At 38.7% G+C, this 20,499-nt stretch overlaps 1 protein-coding gene and 1 pseudogene across 1 annotated transcript; one reads left to right on the top strand and one right to left on the bottom strand.

The window, feature by feature from the left end:
* The first annotated feature begins 4,399 nt into the window (after positions 1 to 4,399).
* Positions 4,400 to 14,424, top strand: RAD51AP2 (RAD51 associated protein 2). The gene is made up of 3 exons (XM_085313136.1): positions 4,400 to 8,402; positions 10,511 to 10,612; positions 14,306 to 14,424. Exons 1-3 carry the CDS (start codon positions 4,433 to 4,435, stop codon positions 14,422 to 14,424), a joined length of 4,191 nt encoding a protein of 1,396 aa, XP_085169262.1. The 5' UTR covers positions 4,400 to 4,432.
* A 4,317-nt stretch (positions 14,425 to 18,741) lies between these two features.
* Positions 18,742 to 20,042, bottom strand: LOC146591288 (uncharacterized; annotated as a pseudogene).
* Positions 20,043 to 20,499: the final 457 nt, after the last annotated feature.

Raw genomic sequence — 20,499 nt, 5'->3', positions numbered from 1 at the left:
AATTTTGACTGAACTCATTACATTAGCACGGTTAAACTGAAATAAAAGATGTGATCAGAGAGAGTAGTATCATATTATTTTTGGTACTGTCTCTGTTCATATTTAACTTAATCTGCTGATATTTGTTCCTGACCATTCTTTATATTTTGCAATGTTTTGCTTTTCTAGTTTTATATATTATAAACAACATCAACAAGAAGATATAAAGCCTTTTATAAGAGTTTTAAAAGATAGTTTGAAATGAAGGGATATTTCTGGATTTTGGTTGTTGCATCCAAAATGTCTTTGTTGATGTGGTCACAAAGCCCCTCTGCACCCACTTTGTCAACCTGCAAATATAAGACAGTAATAGTTACACAGCTGATATGTGTGATGGARATGTAACCAATTGACAGAAAGTAAAAATTTTAAATCATGAGAGTTCTAGAGCCAATATGTAAAATGGTGATTATACTGACTGAAATGGGATTGAACAGRGGGAAAAATAATTATGTCTTCTTCCACTCTATCATTGGAAATGTTCTATATTAAATTTGTAATATCAGCAAACTAGTAGCATATACAAAGAATTTTTATGAGTTGGAAATTGAAAATATTGAATATACTTCAGTGAAAGCCTGCCACTTTATGCTTGGTATCTAAGTTATATGCAACAAAATATGTCATAGATGTGAAACAACTAGATGAGATTTAATAAACAATCTTGATTTATACCTGTGTAGATGCAAGAAAAAGTGGTCTTCTTTATTTTTCATATAATTCCATTTTTTTCACTACTACTGATTCCTTTTCTACTTGCAACCCACAATGCATGCTGAGGGACTGTTAAGTTCATGGGCAAGTGAGAAAATACTCTGTTCAGCAGATGTCAGAAACCGTTGTAAACACTACAGCATTTCGCTTTCAGAAACTAAAAAAATAAAATACTTTCTCTTACAGCGATACTATCTGGATGCTTTTGCAATACAAAGGAGTAACAAATATAAGTGTCATGGTGAATCTGCTGCTCTGTTACAAGACTTAAATTCCTGTTTGTAGTTTATATTATGGCCCTCATTGTATACAGTATTTTAAATATTTTAAAATGTGAATGTATTCTAATTGGTTGTATGAGACTATTCTTTCTTTAGAAATACAAAAGGACTAAGTATCTTGCTAACTAAAGGCTGATTCAGTTAGTATTATTTATTAAGCACTAGAAAGTAGATATTAGCTGGTTTTATTTATAAATGTAGAAATATTCAAGAGAAAGCTATTTTAAGGCTCAGTTCTATAAAACTCCTGAGTGCAATGTTTACTGCCAGGAACACTGGATCTGCTGGGCTGTTCACTGCAGTATGCACTATAAACCTTAAAAAAAGCATTTGCAACAACAGGCCCTATGGATATGTCTATTTTTATTGTCAGTCCTTAATGGACTCGAAGCAACCAGCTGGTGTAGAGTAAACTTTAAAAAGTAACCTTTTGGAAATGAAATTTCAGCAATAGAACAGAAAATACCTATTTCAAAAGAATGAAGCTGTATGAATACTTGTTATTTTTGGAGTAATGTCCTTGGCTGAATCAATGCTTGCTACTGTGAAAAAAAGATAAGAGAAGAATGTCTTTTCTGCTGTGGATTAATCAAGAAAAGAATTGTGAAAAAAGGCCATGAACATGACTATTTACGTATATAAGTGCTCTTTTTGTCTGGAATTATACAATTTAGAAAAATATAACATTCAAAAAAATAATTGCCTGCAGGTTGCTTAGCTTCAGTCAGCAGCATTTCCTTATTTGGGCTTTTTATTTATTACTCAAACCTTTTTACTTATCATCATTCTTTCTCACAGTAACTGTCACTTTGGGACTTTCTGGTGTTAGAGATAATGAACTGATTTCCTCTCGGGGGGCACACCTGTTCGCATTTCCAGGGGAAACCAGAAAGAGCCGTGGGTAACGTTGCGTCGTGTCAAGCAGAAAATTCATACCCTGATATCCACAAGAATTGGTGGAGATTTTTAAGTATGTGTGGGTCTGAAGCAAAATAATCATTATCCTGTTGTCTCCTGGCTGATATTTTGGCCCTTTTTAGTCATTACCTCTGATTTTAGCGGCTTAAAAAAGATCTTCAAGCAATTTTTCATATGTACTTGTTTTTCCTGTTTAGAAGTAAAATTGTTTCATAACCTGATCTTTACCAAAATCAWGCCTCTAAATYTGCTGAAAATAAAAGCRTAAGGGCCGTAACGAGTCAGACCAGGGGCCCGCGCCGCGCGGCGTCACTCTCCCGCAACGGGCCGCAGCACGTCTTGCGGGGAAGGACGGAGGGGAAGCAGCCTGCCTCCAAAATCTCTGAAAGCCTTCTGCAAAATTTTCTTAGAATTGGGAATTGTGAGGCAGAGTTGATGCCTTTGGAATAACGGAGTAGCAAAGGACAGTTTTTAACCTCTTAGTTACCGCTAGCAGATGCTTCAGCAGCRCAACATCGCTCGTGCTACGAGCCTAGTAATCACTTTAATGTTTCAGAAATAGGAATATTAGCTGTTGACAAAGAAAGAGGAGACTGGTTAGGAACCTCCTGGTAATTTTTAACTTTTGTCAGTGTATGACTAGTCACGATTTCCCCGTGGAGGGGCAGTTTTGCARCCCTGAAGTTCCTCTGCAAATCCTGCCTGCAGCCATTTGCCGATGGGTTGCACCAAAGCGCAGTGTTTTGAAACCCAGCCTGTTATCCTGGCAGCCTTTTGCACATAAATCGCGACATTTCTTTTCTCGAGGTGTGCCAAGAGGGTGGGTGCCCGGGCGCTGCACGAGCGCCCACGGACTATTTCTTTTCCAGGCGGAGGGACACATGGCGCAGCTCCCCCGCCGCAGTGACGGGGTGTGAGGCGGCCCCGAAGGGGCGCCGCGGCTCTGAGGGGCGGAGGGATCCTTGCCGCCTGCAGYGGCTGCGCCCCGCCGTCAGTGTGTGCAGCGGTGGGCGGGCGGCTCTGCCCCTCGGAGCGGGGCTGGGCGGCGGCCGAGCTCAGTGAGAGCCGCAGGTTGCGGCTCGCCAGGCTCCCGCCTCCCGCCGACCCTTTCCTGCGTGCCGCGGGTGCCAGCGGGGCGCGGGGCGGCGAGGCACGGCCCGAGCGCGGGGAGGAAGCGGGCGGCCGCCTCCGTGAGGTGGCGGCGCGGCGGGCGGGAGCGCGGGTGGCGTCGCTGACAGGGATGCGGCGCGGCCGGCGCGGGGAAACCGCCTCAGGGCGGGGAGGCAGCCCCGGGGCGCTGATACAGGGGAGGCGGAGACCGGGCGTTGCGTCCCTCCGGGGAAAACCTGACCGCCGGCGGCGGGAGGGAGGCGGCGGTGGCCGTGCGCCTCCGGGGCCGGCGCAGCGAGGGCGGGCGCAGCCCGCGGCGTGGCTGCCCCGCGGGCCTGATCCCTGAGCCGTGCAGGCGCGGCGAGAAAGCTGATTCCCTGAACTACACCTCACAAAACGTGTTTTAAGCTCAGTTCCCGTTGTTTCTCTGAGACCAAATCTTTACGTGGGTTGCTCGGAGATGCTGGCGATTTAGTCCGTTGCAAGTGTTTACTGCTTGCTTACATGGTGGCGGTGAGAAGTTGCTGACATTTGAAGAACAGCTCCTTTATATTTAATGAAAAAAATCATTTGCTTTTAACGAAATAGTAAAATTCCCTCAGTGAGTATATAAAACTTCATTTTGCTCGAATAATGCTCCACGTGTTAGGTAGGTAGGTTGTTAAATGAGGGTACTGACTTCTTTTTTCTGGAGGAGTCATGCAGTTAATGTTATGTACACTAAGCTATTTATTATTCTAGATAATAGACTTCTACCGCAGTTTGTTTCTTTGTACGTCAAGATATAATCAGATACAGTGTTTTACAGTACCTATTTTTTTAATGATGAACTGGCTTAAAGTTCCATGATACAAATTATCACATAATGAAGACATAGACATGATGACTAACTGGTGCTTTTTTTTTTTTTTTTTTTTTTTTTTAAGCTTTAACCGCTTTAAAGGGCCTGCTCCCCAGATTCGGGTGATCAGTGGTCATTTTCTTGATACTTGTTCTGAGTACTCATTCTTGGCAAAAATACCATGTGACAAATAATAGTGTAGTCAATCTCTTCAATTTACCTCCTGTTGACACAGTGAAATTATCATCACCCACTTTAAATTTACATACATCTGCAACTGCAGTAAGTGGCTTCTATCTTAAATTTTAGATCTTGATTTTAAATGCTGCTTAGTGATCCTGTCTTCATCTCAGGCCTATTTTGTATACAGAGCAAATATCAATATGGTAGCATGTATATATGATAGAATTATTAACTTTGTGTTCTGAAACATTCTAGAAATCATTAAAAAGCCATTTATGTCTAATACTTTAATGTTTCTTTAACTTTTAGGACTGTCACAGCAAATACAGACTTTATTTTTGTGAGCATGGAAAGTATGTGTTCTGAAAGATTTTTATCTGCATCATCAGATGAAACTGAACGCTACCCAAATCCAAAGCGAGTTAAAATAGAAAGCAATCATAAAAACATGGAGAGAGAGGAGCAGCAAAAGTTAGAACAAAGTGTACAGTCTGTGAACAGATATAAAACGTCACCAACTGAGCCTACATATTTTACAGAAAGACAAAATGATTGGCTATTAGAAAAGGAAACTTGTGATAGAAAAAGAAAAAATTGTATGAGAGAATTTTTCCATTTTCAAACTTGGAATGGTGAAAAATTACAGTGTAGCGTATTAGAAGACAAATTGTCCTCCAAAAAAAGGAATCCTGAAAATGAAGATCAAAATACTGTAAATTGTGACACTTCATTGAATGGACATGGACAGTCTTTTGAAACAGAACTACACAATGTGTGGACTATTACTAAAACATGTAAAAATTTCCATGCAATAAACCCATCCCAGATGCAGCAGAACAGCAATATAGAACAAAATAATGAAAGAAATGGTGATAATGAACTTAAACACTTTTCTTCAGTTACATCCTTAAACAGAGATTTGTTTGAAATGGAAATGTTAAGTCATAAGTCTGTCTCTGATAAAAAGTGGAGACAATACCAGCTTTTGCAGGTTCCATTTCTGTGTGGCACTAGTTCTATATTTTCACACATAGAAAATGAGAAAAAAGCATGTACTACACAAGATAAAGATTGTTCTAGTAATGATAGTGAAACTATGGAAAGAGAAAATAAAGAAAAAATTTATTCCTCCTATATAATCCCTACGTTAAAACCTTTTAAAAGTATACAACCACTAGAAATTCCTAATTTTTTAATGAAAGAGAACACATTTCAATTTCCTAGTATTTCAAATAAATTAAATAATAAAATGCAATCAACTAGCTTGAAGGAGTTGCAAAAGAAGAATTTTAAAAATCAACCGTCTTTGATGCAAGCTAAACCAATAAACTGTGTACACAAAATATGTGGGATAGAGGAACAGCAATTGCAGAGTGATAAAAGTACTGTAAAAGCCTCATCTGCTGCTTCTGAACTTAAAGAAAAGAGTTACCAACCAATTAGCAAACAGGCAGAAAGAGCACGAGAATCTCTAGCTTATTTCAGAGGCAATAGCACTCATACTGAATGTACTCAAACATTTGTTAAGAATGATGTCAAAGACAAAATGCTGGAAAACTCAGGTGGTGATGATGACCACAAATCAAAGGTTCCCATTTACATTATTACTGAAAAACTTCAGTATGAGAAACATATAAGCTATAGTGATATTTTGGAAAGAACAAGGAGGAGCAGGAATAAACAGAATGTGACGGTATTTCATATGCAGGAAAGTATTCCAGTAATATCAGAAGCATTAGAGAAAAATAACTTAAACATAGTCTGTGATGTTTATAATTCTAACAGTAGTATTTGTTTGCATGAAGCAGAATCAAAACTCTTGACAACAAAAGTACTTGATTTCAAAAGATTTTTAACTAAAAACATTACATTTGAAAGAAGTTTTCCTCACATTATTGTGCAGAGTTTTCCAGCTACAAAAGTGAGTTTCACTATATTGAGGAGAAGGGAATGGTTTAAAATAAATTTCTCACTTCAGAACACATTATTTGGAAGGTTCGGGCCATGGACTGAATCTTTATATAAAGATATGCCCATATATCATGAAGATGGTATTTTATATTGTCTTCATTTTTGTGAACGATTAAAACAGCAATATTATACTCAGGAATTAGTAAAAAGCAATAGTAGTAAGAGTCACAACAGTAACGTATGCATTTGTTTGCTAGCTATTATTTCAAATCATCAGAACATGAAAATACTGAAGACAGTTTTTGCTTCCTTTTTTATCAACAAGAATAATTTATTACCAGCTGAAGGAGAGTATATGCAAGTGGAGAAACATCCTTTATGTGGCAAAAAGCCAATTCAGTTAAACTCATGCATAGATAACAGTTTAAGGCAAAATACAGATTTTCATAAAAAATATGAAATTTACCCATGCATCATAAAACCTAAACTACTAGAAAATACTTGTTTTGAATTACATAATGAATGCCAGAAAACAGATTTTTCTAGATTATTAGGTAAAGAAAAGAAATCCTCTTTCTTACACAAAGAAACCTTTTGTAAACAAAAAAGTGGATTACCTTTGGGAAGATATGTCAGAAAGCAGAGCCTCTTATGCAGAGGGAATAAAGGATTTATTAGCACCTGTTCTGCATTTCTCAGTGACAAAAAGGATATGAAAAAGCAACTTTTAGTGGCTAAATGCCTAATGTTACCAGAGGGCAATTCTGATTATTCTTCGTTAGGGAAGATGTATTACACCAATATCAGAAAAATAGAGTATCTGACAGGAACAAATCTTAGATTTTTTAATTATTTGCTTGCCAGTTCACAGATGAAATTTGAAAAGTTAAATAGTAAATGTTCAAATCAGCAAATATTGCTAACCAGAGTAAAACATGAGAAGCTAAGTAAAAGATGTAATAGTGTTTTGCATGGAAAAGGACTTAAAACTTTCTCTTTTGTTTTAAATGAAAATAAAAGGCACAAAACTACTGGATGTAGAAATTGTATAAAGTCCGTAATTGATGTTACATATACCATGAAAGAAGGTTTGAGTTCTTCTAATTATATAAATCCTGCTAAAAGAGAGTGTGTTAAGTCTAGAGAGTTGCAAGAGAATTGTCATAATTTTCTTTCTAAAAATTATTTTTCTATTTTTGATACACATAAAAAAATTCCCCTTAGTACTGATTCTGAAGACTTGGACCAGATCCTACTTGTAAAACAAGATAATTCTGTCAAAGAAAAATACAGTGAAGAAAACACAGTCACTACTTCAGAAAATGTTCATAATTTGCCTGCTAAATTACATGGTGTTTTAATTCTATCTGAACAATCAAAAACAACTGTGGAAAAGTGTAATTCTCTCCTGTTACACAATAACCAAATAAACCAACCTGAATGTTGCAAAAAAATGGATGGATATAGCCCACATTTAGCAAATGACAAAACCTATCCAGATACTTTTTTAAATTCTGCAAATATATCTCCAAGCCTCTTAAGCGGTTATCAGTATGTCACTTCACCTTTAGGTGGTAGTTCTTTTGTCAATAAAGATGCAGTAATAAGTGAAGATGGACATTGCAGGAGTTCCTTAAGTGCAGAGAAACAAAAACAGTATGAAAAAAATCACACTATGCAATATCCAGCTGCAAGAAGTCCTACTCTGACAGATGTATATTTGCAAAGAGAGGCTGAAGAAATAGAGCATTTTTCGTTACATGGACAAACTCAGACAACTAACACATTCAATTTAGAGCCAGCAACTTTGAAACAAAAACTTGAATATGTAAAAGAACAGGAAGAGATAAGTGATGAACAAATGCATGTAACTAATGAAAATCAATGTGAGACTGTAATGGATGACTTGATTATGTCATATTCAGATGATGGATCTGAAATATTCATTGCTGTAGAAGAGAAGTTAAAAGTACATTTTTCCATAATGAATAATAGATGCCTTGAAGATGTAAAAGATGAGTATTTACCTTCAGAAAGTAAAATTAGCTATGAATTTGAACTGAAGAGAAAATTTGATTTAGTATTAGAAGAGCTACATATGTTTCATGAAGTTAGTAAGGGAAATGAAAACAATTTGTCCAGTGTGGAAACAAACTCACATAACAGTTATTTTGAATTAAATAATTCTGAGGGAATAGATGAAAATGTGAAAAATGTTTCTCAAAAGGAAGTAAGTATTTCCTTTCCAATTTGTGATAGTATAGAAGGGCAAAGCATAATTGCCATTAACCAAAGTTCATTAAAAGAAAAAATATCAAGTGGAAATGGTGATCAGAAAGTATCTAATGAATATTGTATTTCAAGACGATCAAGTGAAGAATTTCTCCATTCACCTACTGCAGAAGGTAAGCACATGGAGTTACTGCCTAATATGTTAATAAATATAAAATTTGGGGCAAATATTTGTTTTGCTGTAAAGGTGTACTTCTGAATTCAAATAATTCCAGAACAGTAGCTGAGTTTAGAAAGACAACAGTCCAAGCATTGTAGATTGTTTTTATCCACTGAATTGTGCAAAGTGTATGGGACAAAAGCTACTTCCCTATGAGCAACCAAATGCAAAACAACTGCACTACTACTATTACTACTACTACTACTACTACTACTACTGTTCTTAGTATCAATACACTATGAATGTAGCAGCTATAGCTTGGAATTCAATCTCAAGATTGCTCAAAATGATCTCAATGCAAATTCCATTAGATTATTTCTTTTGTCTTGGACCTCACTGTTACAAGCCCTGAAAATGATAAAACAGTCACATACTTAGTAAGATAGGCACATTTACAGAGAGAACAGAATCAGTGAATAGAGGCTAAGAATAGTGTTCAGAAAGAATGTCACTGTTTCCATACAACCAATGTGTTCTAGAGAAAACTTTTACAGTGTTACAAAAATCAACATCACCATTCTAAAAGCAATTTTGTGTAGTAAGCAGAAGGCTGTTTTTTTCTGGGCTTCCAATGAGAGATGATAGAAGTGAGGGGTAGAATACTCACAAAAACTAATTTTGGAGTTAGGTGATCAATGGTAGCAGTAACCTGTTAAATCTCTGATTTAAAACATGGAAATAAGCACAAGAGCTAACCTTACAATCTTTATTTACATGTGCTTGCATCTGACACTGATACTAGGATGTTCTATTTAAAGAACATTGCATTGAGAAAATGGAGAGTTTAACACAAGTTCAAGTAATGGCTGAACAGAGACGCGTGTATGTGCATAAACAGTATGCACTACTAACTTTTCATTTGTGATTCTTGCTTATTTCTGCAAAACAAGTACTAGTTATCTGTCCTCAGAAGTTAATTCTGGGACATAGATCTCAAATGGATGAAAGCAGTTTGCTACACTAAGGATCTCAAGCTCAGTAAGAGGCAGTAAGTTTTTAAGCATACTCTACACTTAATCTTTTCCATGGTGCAGTTCTGAGCAGTTCCTTGAAAAGTCCCGATGAAAAGGGAGCATGCGTAGCTCATTTATGATTCTCACTTCCAGGCCACAAGCCAGGAACCCACAAAAGCTGGGCAATACTATATCTGTTTAAATTTTAGATATTGTTTAAAAAAAGGAAAGAAAAAATCCCCTCTTAAGGCAGTATTTGAGAAATCTGCTTTGTAATCTCTAGGTCCTCTGCTTTATTTGTCCCAGAAGCAAGAGGTATATAATGAGTAAGGAAAGGGCACCAAGAAGAAAACCAGTTGAATGCTATACCATTTCTTACTAGTAGTTCCTGTAATAGGTAGATATTCAGACACTTTTCAAACAGTGTGTGTTCAGATTTTGTATTTGAAATTCAGTCTGCAAAAGCAGTGAGTTTTTACAGCTGCAAATGATATTAATAAGAGATATGCTTTACATATTTGGTAAATTCTTGAGAAAAGAAATGCAACTATCTCAAATCTGACATCTGCAATTAATTTCTCAGGGACTTGGCTCCAACTCCATAAAATAMATTTTGCTGGGATTTTTTTGAAGGTAATTAATGTTCATGAAGCAATTAGAAAAGTGTCACAGCAAAGCCCATGAGGGAAGTCTGTTCACAGAATTTTAACTGCAGAAGGGGCTGCAAGTTACATCTGAATGCTGTGCAATGAAGAATGAAAACCTGACTAGATACATTGGATAAATTGTTCACTAAGTGATCACTTTTCTGCCTAACTCTGGAATAAAAAGATCCAATGGAGCCAATGGAACAAACAGTATATCATCAGATGTTAAAAGATGAAATCATTATATCTACATAAAAACCCCCTTCATGACATATATAGATAGCTTTTGAGAAGTCTCTCTGAGGGTGAGACTTTGTATCTTCATTACTATTCACTGTAACATGCTGATACATATTTTACCCACATTAGCAAGAACCACAAATTAATAGATTAACCAAACCTAATCACTAGTTTATACAAATTAGTTAAAAACATAAATGTATTTATGCTTCTCTTTTAAGGCTATTTTGATTCACTTGATAAGAAGTCATATACATGGGACCCTGCTTTTTTACCCTGTTCACTTATGAAGGAACAAAGTTATAATTTACAGAAAGAGGGAGGTAAGAATAATATTTTTCTGTTACACACAAATACCAGTACTAATAAACTTATGTTTGAAACATTTGTATTTGTTTCTTCCCCATTTGATTTTCTCTATCATAGCCATTGCATTTTACATAAAAGTTACTAGAAAGCTATCCTGTCTTTATCACAGAACAGTTCACGCCAATGAGCTTTTATTATTCTATGGATAGAGGGTAAGAACTTTAACAATATGACTTTTCTGTTTGTTTTGGAGTCTTTTGGAAAAAAACTTCTCTGAGCCTCCAATCATTTTGATACAGCCAAGATATAGTGCAAGGAAACCATGATTTCACATACTTTTCTTTGAAGAGCTCTCTTGGAAACATTATAGAAGGAAATTCAGAAGGATATAGCCAATAGATTTGTTAGAATTTCAAAAGCATGCTTGTGTGCTATTGTGACTTCTCCAGCACTTGGAAATATGTTGCAAAATAAGTCTATTATTATATTCTGAAGTGAAATGATAAAATACTTTAAGCAAAAGGCTATAGATAACTTGTGTCTCAGTAAGTCCAATCATGTACAGGTATTTTCACTTTTATTTCCCATTGCACCCCTTAAACTGATGCATACTTCAGTAATCTCAGAATTGTTGCTCAAGTTTTTTCCTTCATTCAGACCATTCAATGAAATAGGACTGAAAATCTTGTATGTATACAGATGAACTCTGGAGTTCTTTTTTTGATCAAAAATGTGTCATCTTCTGATAATACGTTGTATACAAAATGTAAAAATATTATAAAGAATACTATTCTACCACTATTTTGAAAAACCTTATTATAAATAAGAACAATATGAAGCTTACTGCTATTCTCGCTCTACTCCCATAGCCATCAGTAAATCCTCCTTTCTGCATCATTTCCTATTGTAGTTTTAAAGAGTGTTTTTTTTCCTCACAGATTTATTTTTTTCCAGTGCAGGAATTTTTTTCCAATGAGGAGACAATTGCAGATTTTTTTCTGTATCATYCTAACCCATTAGGAATGCTGTAGGATCTATTACCTAAAGTTTTACACAGATAAAATTTTTACTAAACTAACAACTTTCATTTCAAAAAAAGCACAGAAGTTGTATTTCTGAATGAGTTTGTGAATTATGGTCAAACAGTTATGGTGTCTCCAAAAGTGATGTTTCCATACCTGCCTTTTTTGTGGCAGGTTGATTCTAGTCTCTGACTCTTGCAGTAGGTGTTGTTATTGTTTAGTGAAAATTCAAATTCCAGATGCTGTATTGTGTATAAAAGCACATAGTGGTTGATATTACAATCTTCTTTCAAGTTTCGTTCAGATAGTGTTAAAGCTTTCTAGATAGGTTATTTTGGGTCCTGTAGAGAATCAAAAAATGACTAAACTTGGATCAGCTTTCTTCTTCCTCTGTTTTGGGCCAGAAGGCGATTGGCAAAGAAAGATGTGCATCTTCTTCATTTCCATTAGCAGCAATTATTTCCTTCACACCGCTTCCTAGTCTCTTTCAAATTCCAATCTGAGCTTCTGCAGAAATGTTTGGAAGCAAACCTTAGCAATAACCAACTTCCTTTTCCCCATGATCCTTTGACTGCTAAGGAACATCTCTTTTATCCTGTAACAAAGGTTCTAGGGCAAGAGTCTATACCTTATTTCCAGAGCTTTGTCAGAATCAACATGTGACCACTACCAGTGGAAGAAGAAAAAAATATTAATATTCCCTATGTCATCATTTTCAATTGGATCATTTATTAGYAGTAAGTATGGAACTACTGGGTGTCTTCTTTCCCTGAGATACTTCACATCTTTCCTGTCCACTCCTATCCATGGTTGGCAGAGAGAATTCTTCTTCATTTATATTAAACATTGCCACAGAGATCATTCTGGAGGAAGGATTTATTTGTTTTTTGTCAGAGGGAGGGCTATAGTTACTGTGCTGGAAGAAGTTAATATCAGAAGTTCTGCTGAATATGGCTATCTCCTTCCTCTATTTTTCAACAGGATTCTGAGCCATCACATCTGCTCTTACATAGTTTAGATTGGTTACTTTGGATGTGATCACTCCATTTCCACTACAGTCCAACCCTCTTAATTTAGCCAGTTGAACTRCTACCAGAACTCTGTGGCATAATCTGGCCTATTACTCCCATATCTAGAAAAAAGATTGGGCAGTACATAGTTGATACCTGTTTATATCCCACTGTTTCATTACTTGAGGTGACTGTGGCCTCAAAAACCTATGGCTATATTGGAAAGGAGATATTATGAGCACCGTGGTGGTGCAAGATTTGTTCTTCAGCAGTTTTACAATTCAGCATGACTAACTATGATGCTAGATATAAGCCCACACTACTTGATGGACTTCCAGAAAATGCAGTTCCTCTTCCAACTGACCTCTGGGAGTTTTATGAAAGACAGCAGCAGTATCGTCATTCACTTATGGATGCAGTTTTGAGTTTTTCTCATGCCATCATTTAAAATTTTGGTGAAAGGTTTAGAAGTATTATTTCTTCCTTTAGTAGGGTCCTAATTGAGTGCCTAAGGCTCTGATGGACTCACTATTTAATATCTTAGCTATTTGCTGAGTGCTTCATCATTTTATGGAAGCACAGAAAATAGAGCTGGAAAGGGTCTTGAGAAATGTAAAGCCTTCCTTGTTGTGTGCTTATTAGTTCTTCCACATGACTCATTGTCCTGATCTCTAGTTTACAAGGTCATAGTCCTTCATTCTTCCCCAGTGAGTTATTATTTTATGCAAAACAGAACAGCTTCTAAAGGATAACTGAATCATGCTCCAGTTTCCTACATGGTGTATACTTTAGTGGTTAAACTATGGAACATAAAATGAATGCTACCACATCCTCCTGTAATACTTTCTGAAAAATGCTTGGCACTAGGAGGAGAATCGTGATTATTATCACCAGTGAAGAGATGCCCAACTCTGATATGGAGTTACACATTTAAATCCCTCAGAATAGTGTTAAGTACTACAACATGCTATTATGCTCAGTATGTCCCTTCTTCCTCAGAATGCTACACAGACTCACAGAATAGCTGGGGTTGGAAGGGACCTGTGGAGATTAGAGGGGAGTCAAATCTCCCTGCCCAAACAGGGACAGCTAGAGCAGGTTGCTGAGGACCACATCCAGTCAAATTTTGAATAGCTTCAAGGATAGAGACTGCACAACTTCTCTGGGCAACTATCCAGTGTTCAACCACCCTCACAGTGAAGGAGTGTATCCTTATTTTCAAGTGGAATTTTCTGTATTTCATTTTGTGCCTATTGCATCTTGTTCTGTCACTGGGCACCACTGAGAAGAGCCTCTTGATGCCCTCCCATCAGATATTTATACACATTTTTAAGATCTGCCTGAACCTTCTCTTCTCCAGGCTAAACTCTCCTCATATGAGAGATATTTTGTATGGATTTACCTACCTTTCCTAATCTGTTAGGAAATCTACATAATTAGGTTGAGGATCTTTTCTAACTAGATGGAATCTTTAAGTGTGACACAATTGTTATTATTAAAACTTCAACTTAAAATAATGTGATAGACATTCTACAGTTGGACATAGGAGTGGATGTAGTCAAGGTCTGAGAAGTTGCAGTTTAATTTGATTGGCATGTCTTGGCAGTATGTAATTCTAGTATATATCATACATTATTCTAATTTTACTTTCATTTTTTATTTCTTTTACATACAGGATACTTTTTGTCACGTGAACTTATAAGAGTACAGCCTCTGAAAACATGCAGAGGCCCAATCAGGATTGGGCTATCAAGAAAAGCTAGGCCCAAACAGCTTCATCCATATCTAAAATGACTTACTGGATTCCTTTATTAGTCTTCAGAATAAATCAGTCTGCCTGAAAACTRTTGAAATATTTTTATGTTAAGTTTTTATGTTGGTAGTTTGATGTTTATGGTGCATGTTTTTTAGATATTAATATTGTAGTACTTGCTAGTGATTTATTTAGGAATACTCTTGTGAATATTTGATAGCAAAGAAATTTATAATGTATGTTCATTAGTAGAAATTTAATGGAAAAAATAGGCCCTTTTAAAGTTTATATAATATTAATAAAATCTGTTTTATTTCTCCTATTAAAATATACAGTTGAAATTTTGTCTTACACATTATTAAAATCTTCTGCATGTTTATATACTATTTAAAACTCTGTTTTTGAAGTGAGTTCTTGCAAATGTTTAGGGAGGTACAGGAAAAAATTTCAGGAAGCTAAATTTATATTGCTAAATAGGAATATTGTGTTTTAGTTCTCAGAGGTAGTTTCCTCTGACATACTTCCATTTCCATGCACTTGTCCAATTAGACAAAGAAGACTTCTGAAATTCAAAGCAGAGAAAAAATTAAAATTTGTGCAAATATCTTACTATGAGACGGCCGATTTCACTGCCTGCAAAATGAAGGCACAACACTAGTACATAAATTCTACAGCCTGTATATCTCAAATATTAGGGGAAATTTGGGCTGAACTGAGGCATACAAATATGAGATAAGGATATCTGTTAATATTTGATAATAATACACTGATGTCTGTGTTTCTAATAAAGAATAGTGACAGTTTCAACTGAAGTGGAACACAGCAAGAAAAATATATGCATGAAGCCAGAAATATCACTAAAATGTCAGAACAAGACTCCTGTATACAATTGCATGATTTTTTACAAAGGGCCATGTTTTACATTGCAATGGGGGAGAATTTTAATATAACAAGCATTACAGAATAGTGATGGGATGATGATAAAACCTAGGTTATAATTATACTTAGTTATGACTGACACAAGGAAAGCTGAGCAAGCTGCGTTGATAGGGAAATGTTTCTATAAATAAATTATTCTATAAAATTTAGCAAAAGTTCAGAGATCAAATCACTACATAGTTGAATCTATTTAGATGCAACCCTCAGAATATAACATATATAATAGTAACTATATCAGCATATTAAAGTACCTAAGAAAAGGAAATTGAGTATAAAATGAAAATCAATGATAAAATCTAAGAAAATCTAAGAAAATTTAATAATTTGAAATTTCTGTTACCCACATATGAACTAGTAAAAGTGTCTGATGGACAACATTTTCTTTCCTAAACTATTACTTGCAGGTCAAAAGTGGTATGCATCTGGTTGAAAAAGTAATTTGTATAGTAAAACATACTAGCTTGTACGTTAAGAGTTTGATGATACAGATGTGAGACTGCTACTGGAAAACATATTTCTGGAGCCCACAAGATGAGACAGTATTCTTGCTTTAGCTATAGTCTTAATCCACATAAATATCAAAAGAGGTAAATGTCTAAGAGAGTTAATGGGCAACTAGGCAATTAACTAAAGGATAGTTGAGGATAGGATTAGAGACCTTCTGGGCAGGCTAGACGTCCAGAAATCCATGGGACCAGATGGGATGCACCCACGGGTACTGAGGGAGCTGGCGGATGTTGTTGCCAGGCCGCTCCCCGTCATCTTTGAAAGGTCCTGGAGAACTGGAGAGGTGTCTGAGGACTGGAAGAAAGCCAATGTCACTCCAGTCTTCAGAAAGGGCAAGAAGGAGGACCGAGACCACTCTAGGCTGGTCAGCCTCACTTCCATCCTTGGAAAGGGGATGGAACAGCTCATTCTGGATGTCATCTCCAGACATATGGAGGAAAAGAAGGTGATCAGGAGTAGCCAGCATGGATTCAGCAAGGGGAAATCCTGCTTAACCAACCTGATAGCCTTCTCTGATGGCATGGCTGGCTGGGCAGATGAGGGAAGAGCAGTGGATGTTGTGTACCTTGACTTCAGCAAGGCTTTTGACACTGTCTCCCATAACATCCTCCTAGAGAAGCTCAGGAAGTGTGGGTTAGACGAGTGGACAGTGATGTGTATTGAGAACTGTCTGAAAGGCAGAGCTCAGAGGGTCGTCTTCAGTGGTGTGGAGTCCAGCTGGAGGCCTGTGGCTAGTGGCATCCCCCAGGGCTCAGGACTGGGTCCCATCCTGTTCAACTTCTTCATCAATGACCTGGATGAGGGGACAGAGTACCTCCTCAGCAAGTTTGCTGATGATCCCAAGCTGGGAGGAGTGGCTGACACAGCTGAGGGCTGTGCTGCCATTCAGAGAGACCCAGACAGGCTGGAGAGTTGGGCAGAAAGGAACCTCCTGAGGTTCAACAAGGGCAAGTGCAGAGTGCTGCACCAAGGGAAAAATAACCCTGGGCACCAGTACAAGCTGGGGTCTGACCTTGTGAAGAGCAGCTCTGCAGAGAAGGACCTGGGAGTGCTGGTGGATGACAGGTTGACAATGAGCCAGCAATGTGCCCTTGTGGCTAAGAAGGCCAATGGTCTCCTGGGGTGCATTGGGGAGAGTGTTGCCAGCAGGTTGAGGGAGGTGATTGTGCCCCCTCTCCTCAGCCCTGGGGAGGCCTCATCTTGAGTACTGTGTCCAGTTCTGGGCTCCCCAGGACAAGAGAGACATGGAGCTACTGGAGAGAGTCCAGCATAGGGCTACAAAGATGATCAGAGGGCTGGAGAACCTGCCCTATGAGGAAAGGCTGTGAGAGCTGGGCCTCTTCAGCCTGGGGAAGAGAAGACTGAGGAGGGATCTTACCAATGTCTGTAAGTACCTGAAGGGAGGATGTCAGGCAGATGGAGCCAAACTCTTTTCAGTTGCCCTGTGTGACAGGACAAGAGGCCATGGGCAGAAATTGAAGCACAGGAAGTTCTGCCTGGCTGTGAGGGGGAATTTCTTCCCTGTGAGAGTGATGGAGCACTGGCACAGGTTGCCCAGAGAGGTTGTGGAGTCTCCTTGTCTGGAGATCTTCAAGGCCTGCTTGGATGCAACCCTGTCTACCATGCTGTAGGTGACCCTGCTGAGCAGGGAGGTTGGCCTAGATGATCTCCAGAGGTCCCTTCCAACCTTACTGATTCTGTGATTCTATGATTCTAAATACAAGACTGACAAATCCAAATCAATGTTCTATGGAGGAGATATATCAAAAAGCCTGTTGCCTTGCAGAATTTCCCAGCAAGAGCTGAGTTCTCAGAAACCTGGTTCTAGATCTCTCAGTCTTTGAAGGAAGAAAGGTTGACACAAGGATGATCACTGGAGTGAACTAAGAAATATTCCAAGGCTCTGGCTAAACTAGGAGAGACATGATGGGAAAATTCTTACAACTGGCCTAGGCCCAAACTTTATTTTCATACCCTAATCAATCACACAGGCTTAAAAATAAACATGTTCATATGCTGTGACCAGCCACACTGCATTTATTGACCACTTGTAGCCTTCGAACTGTATAAGCAAAGTGTATACTCAGCGCAACACAGGCCTACAACCAATGGTGACCAACTATCCACCTTCATAAATATACGACTTTGTTTTTTACTTATTCTACAAAATCCATTCCATGTGAAGAATCTAGGTGATCCTTACTGTTTCTCATTCCTAGCAGTAGGCTCAGGCAACAGAGAGCACGTTATTTATGAACATAGAGAATTTCTTAGAACCTGCTGAAAGGTCTGTGATGATTTTACATAGATTGAAAGATAATCTGGCAGCAGCAGCATCTCCATAAGAACAGTAAGCAGTAAGTCACAGGAAGTTGCCAGTGTTAAACAAAACTCCACTTCCCTTGCAGTGGAGAGCATGTGGCAGAAGCCCAGCTGTCAGCACCAGGAAGAGCTTGGATTTTCCATTTGTGAATATTTTGTCCTTCCTATGGTTGCCTCCACACCTACTCCAAGAAATTCAGAACTCAGAATGCAGTACATGTTTGAGCTCATTGGTAATTTCGGTGCAAAGCCCAGGTGTAGCACCACACAGGCACAAGCCCAGCTGTGTGACCATACCTCTGGGTCAGCATGCCCTGTTGATGCTCTTTTTCTCACAGAACAGTCTAGCTAGCTTCCATTGCCTATCTCCTCGACATTCTTCCGTGTTTTCCCATATACTCCACCCTGCATTGGAAAGCCAGTTACAGGCTGCCCCAATCTTCAGACGGGCATGGGGCATGGGGGCAAGGGAGTTTACAAAGCAATGAAATCAAAATATAACATAATACAAAGCAAAAGATATACAAAAGAGTCCTCCTTGTATGAGGTGGCCCAGTAGTAATGGCTGTAGGGACTCAATACTTGTGTTTTCATCTGCTGCATTTTTCCACACTATCTGGTCCATCTCCATCTGCTAACCCAGTTGCTCCCCTCCTCGCTGCCGCAACACGTTGGTCCCTTCCTCAAAAGTACACCATCCTCCCACTGTAGTGGCTAATTCACCTGTGGATGGGTAAGCACCTGCCACAGCGGCTCACAGCCATTGATATAATGTTGGAGCTGCAACAACGTTTCCTGATGGAAATTAATTGAGTAAGGTAATACTGTACTTGAACATTGGTTGATAAGGGTCTCATTAAATTCAGTTCCTCTCTTAAGAGAGTAAGAGATCCAGCACCTGCATCCCATGCTCTCACTAACCAGACTAACAAAGGCTCCCTGGGCTCCTGCCGGAAAGTAATTAGAAAGTCACGCAATTCCCTGAAGGTGTATATCCTAGATTGCTCCTGTCTGTGTCCCTATCTACTTGCCTCTCCTCTTTCAAATGCACAAGAGGTTGGACCTGGGGAGTAGCCAGTTCTCCTTCTGATCCAAATTCAACCTTGAAGACAGATGAAGTACTCCAAATATTACTATCCCACTCCTCTGGGTCCTGGGAGGGTTTAGTTATTATTGCTCTCACCTGGACAACTGTAGCTGGGGCTTTATCATAGCATGCACAGCATTTGTTAGCCACTCACAAAGCTAATTGCAGTACCGTRTGGGTTAATTCCTGGCTCCTTTTCAGTTTGGGTTGTAATCAACTTCTGTACTACTGCTTCTGTATCATGTAAATCTCCATTCTCCTTCTCCAGATCTTTTACTCATTGCTGCAAAGATGATACCTCATTACCTAAGGCCTGAATGCCCATCAACAGTGCCATCCTGATCATAGACTAGCTTTCAAGTTGCTCCCGAAGTGGCATGGAAGGGCATAGCCCTCAGTGAGAATTCAGCCACCTTTGGGGTAACATTTTCTCCCTGTGCCAGCTCTGGCCAGTGCTCAGGTACTACCAGAGTGGCAAGCAATACAACTACCAGCCCCCACTGCTCAGTCTGAGGCCATTCTGGCAGATGTGGGCAAGCAGCCTCTCCTTGGCTCTCGCCCTCTCCCTTCACTCTCCTTGGCCATGGCAGTGCCATTTGTGTCTTCTGCTGACTACACCAATTGYAAGGGTGAGGCAGAGACTACCTGGACCCCCAGCAAGGACAGATGCACAAACACAGGGCACACTGTGGTCGATAATGAGCGTTTGTTACCTCTGCGTCTAAGCAGGGGGTCCTCTGCAATTTCCCAATGGAGAAAATAAAGGCGTGGGGGAATCCCAGGCATGGCTGAGTGACGGTCCATGGTGAGGAACACTGTGGGGGGGCACTATAAAAGATTTTTATCTACTATACACACACACAGTATGCATATTGAGCTCAYTGCTGATGCTGACTCAAAGACCAGGTGTAGCCACTTGCACGGGCCCAGTCATTTGACCATGGGTGTGGGTTAACATGCCCCGGGGATGCTCCTTTTGCCACAGAACGGTCTGGCTAGCTTCCATTGCCAAACTCCTCAAAATTCTCCTGCGTTTTCCTATACTGTAGTAACTGATTAAAAATATTTTGCTAAACGCTGTTTTATATAGCTGACTCCGAGCAAGCAAAGCTGGCTTATCACAGAGTGGTTGAAGTTGGAAAGGACCTCTGGAGATCATCTAGTCCACCCCACCCCACCTGGATCACCTGAGCTCACTGCCCAGTATCTCAATGTTCTGCTTGTTTTTTTTTTTTTTTTTTTTTTTTTTTTTTTTTTTTTT

The sequence above is a fragment of the Rhea americana genome, unplaced genomic scaffold (genome assembly GCF_003343005.1).
Source record: "Rhea americana isolate MKP2758 unplaced genomic scaffold, rheAme1 scaffold_379, whole genome shotgun sequence".
Taxonomy (NCBI): domain Eukaryota; kingdom Metazoa; phylum Chordata; class Aves; order Rheiformes; family Rheidae; genus Rhea; species Rhea americana.
The sequence above is the reverse complement of the archived record's forward strand: the minus strand, read 5'-3'. Positions and strand labels throughout refer to the sequence as shown.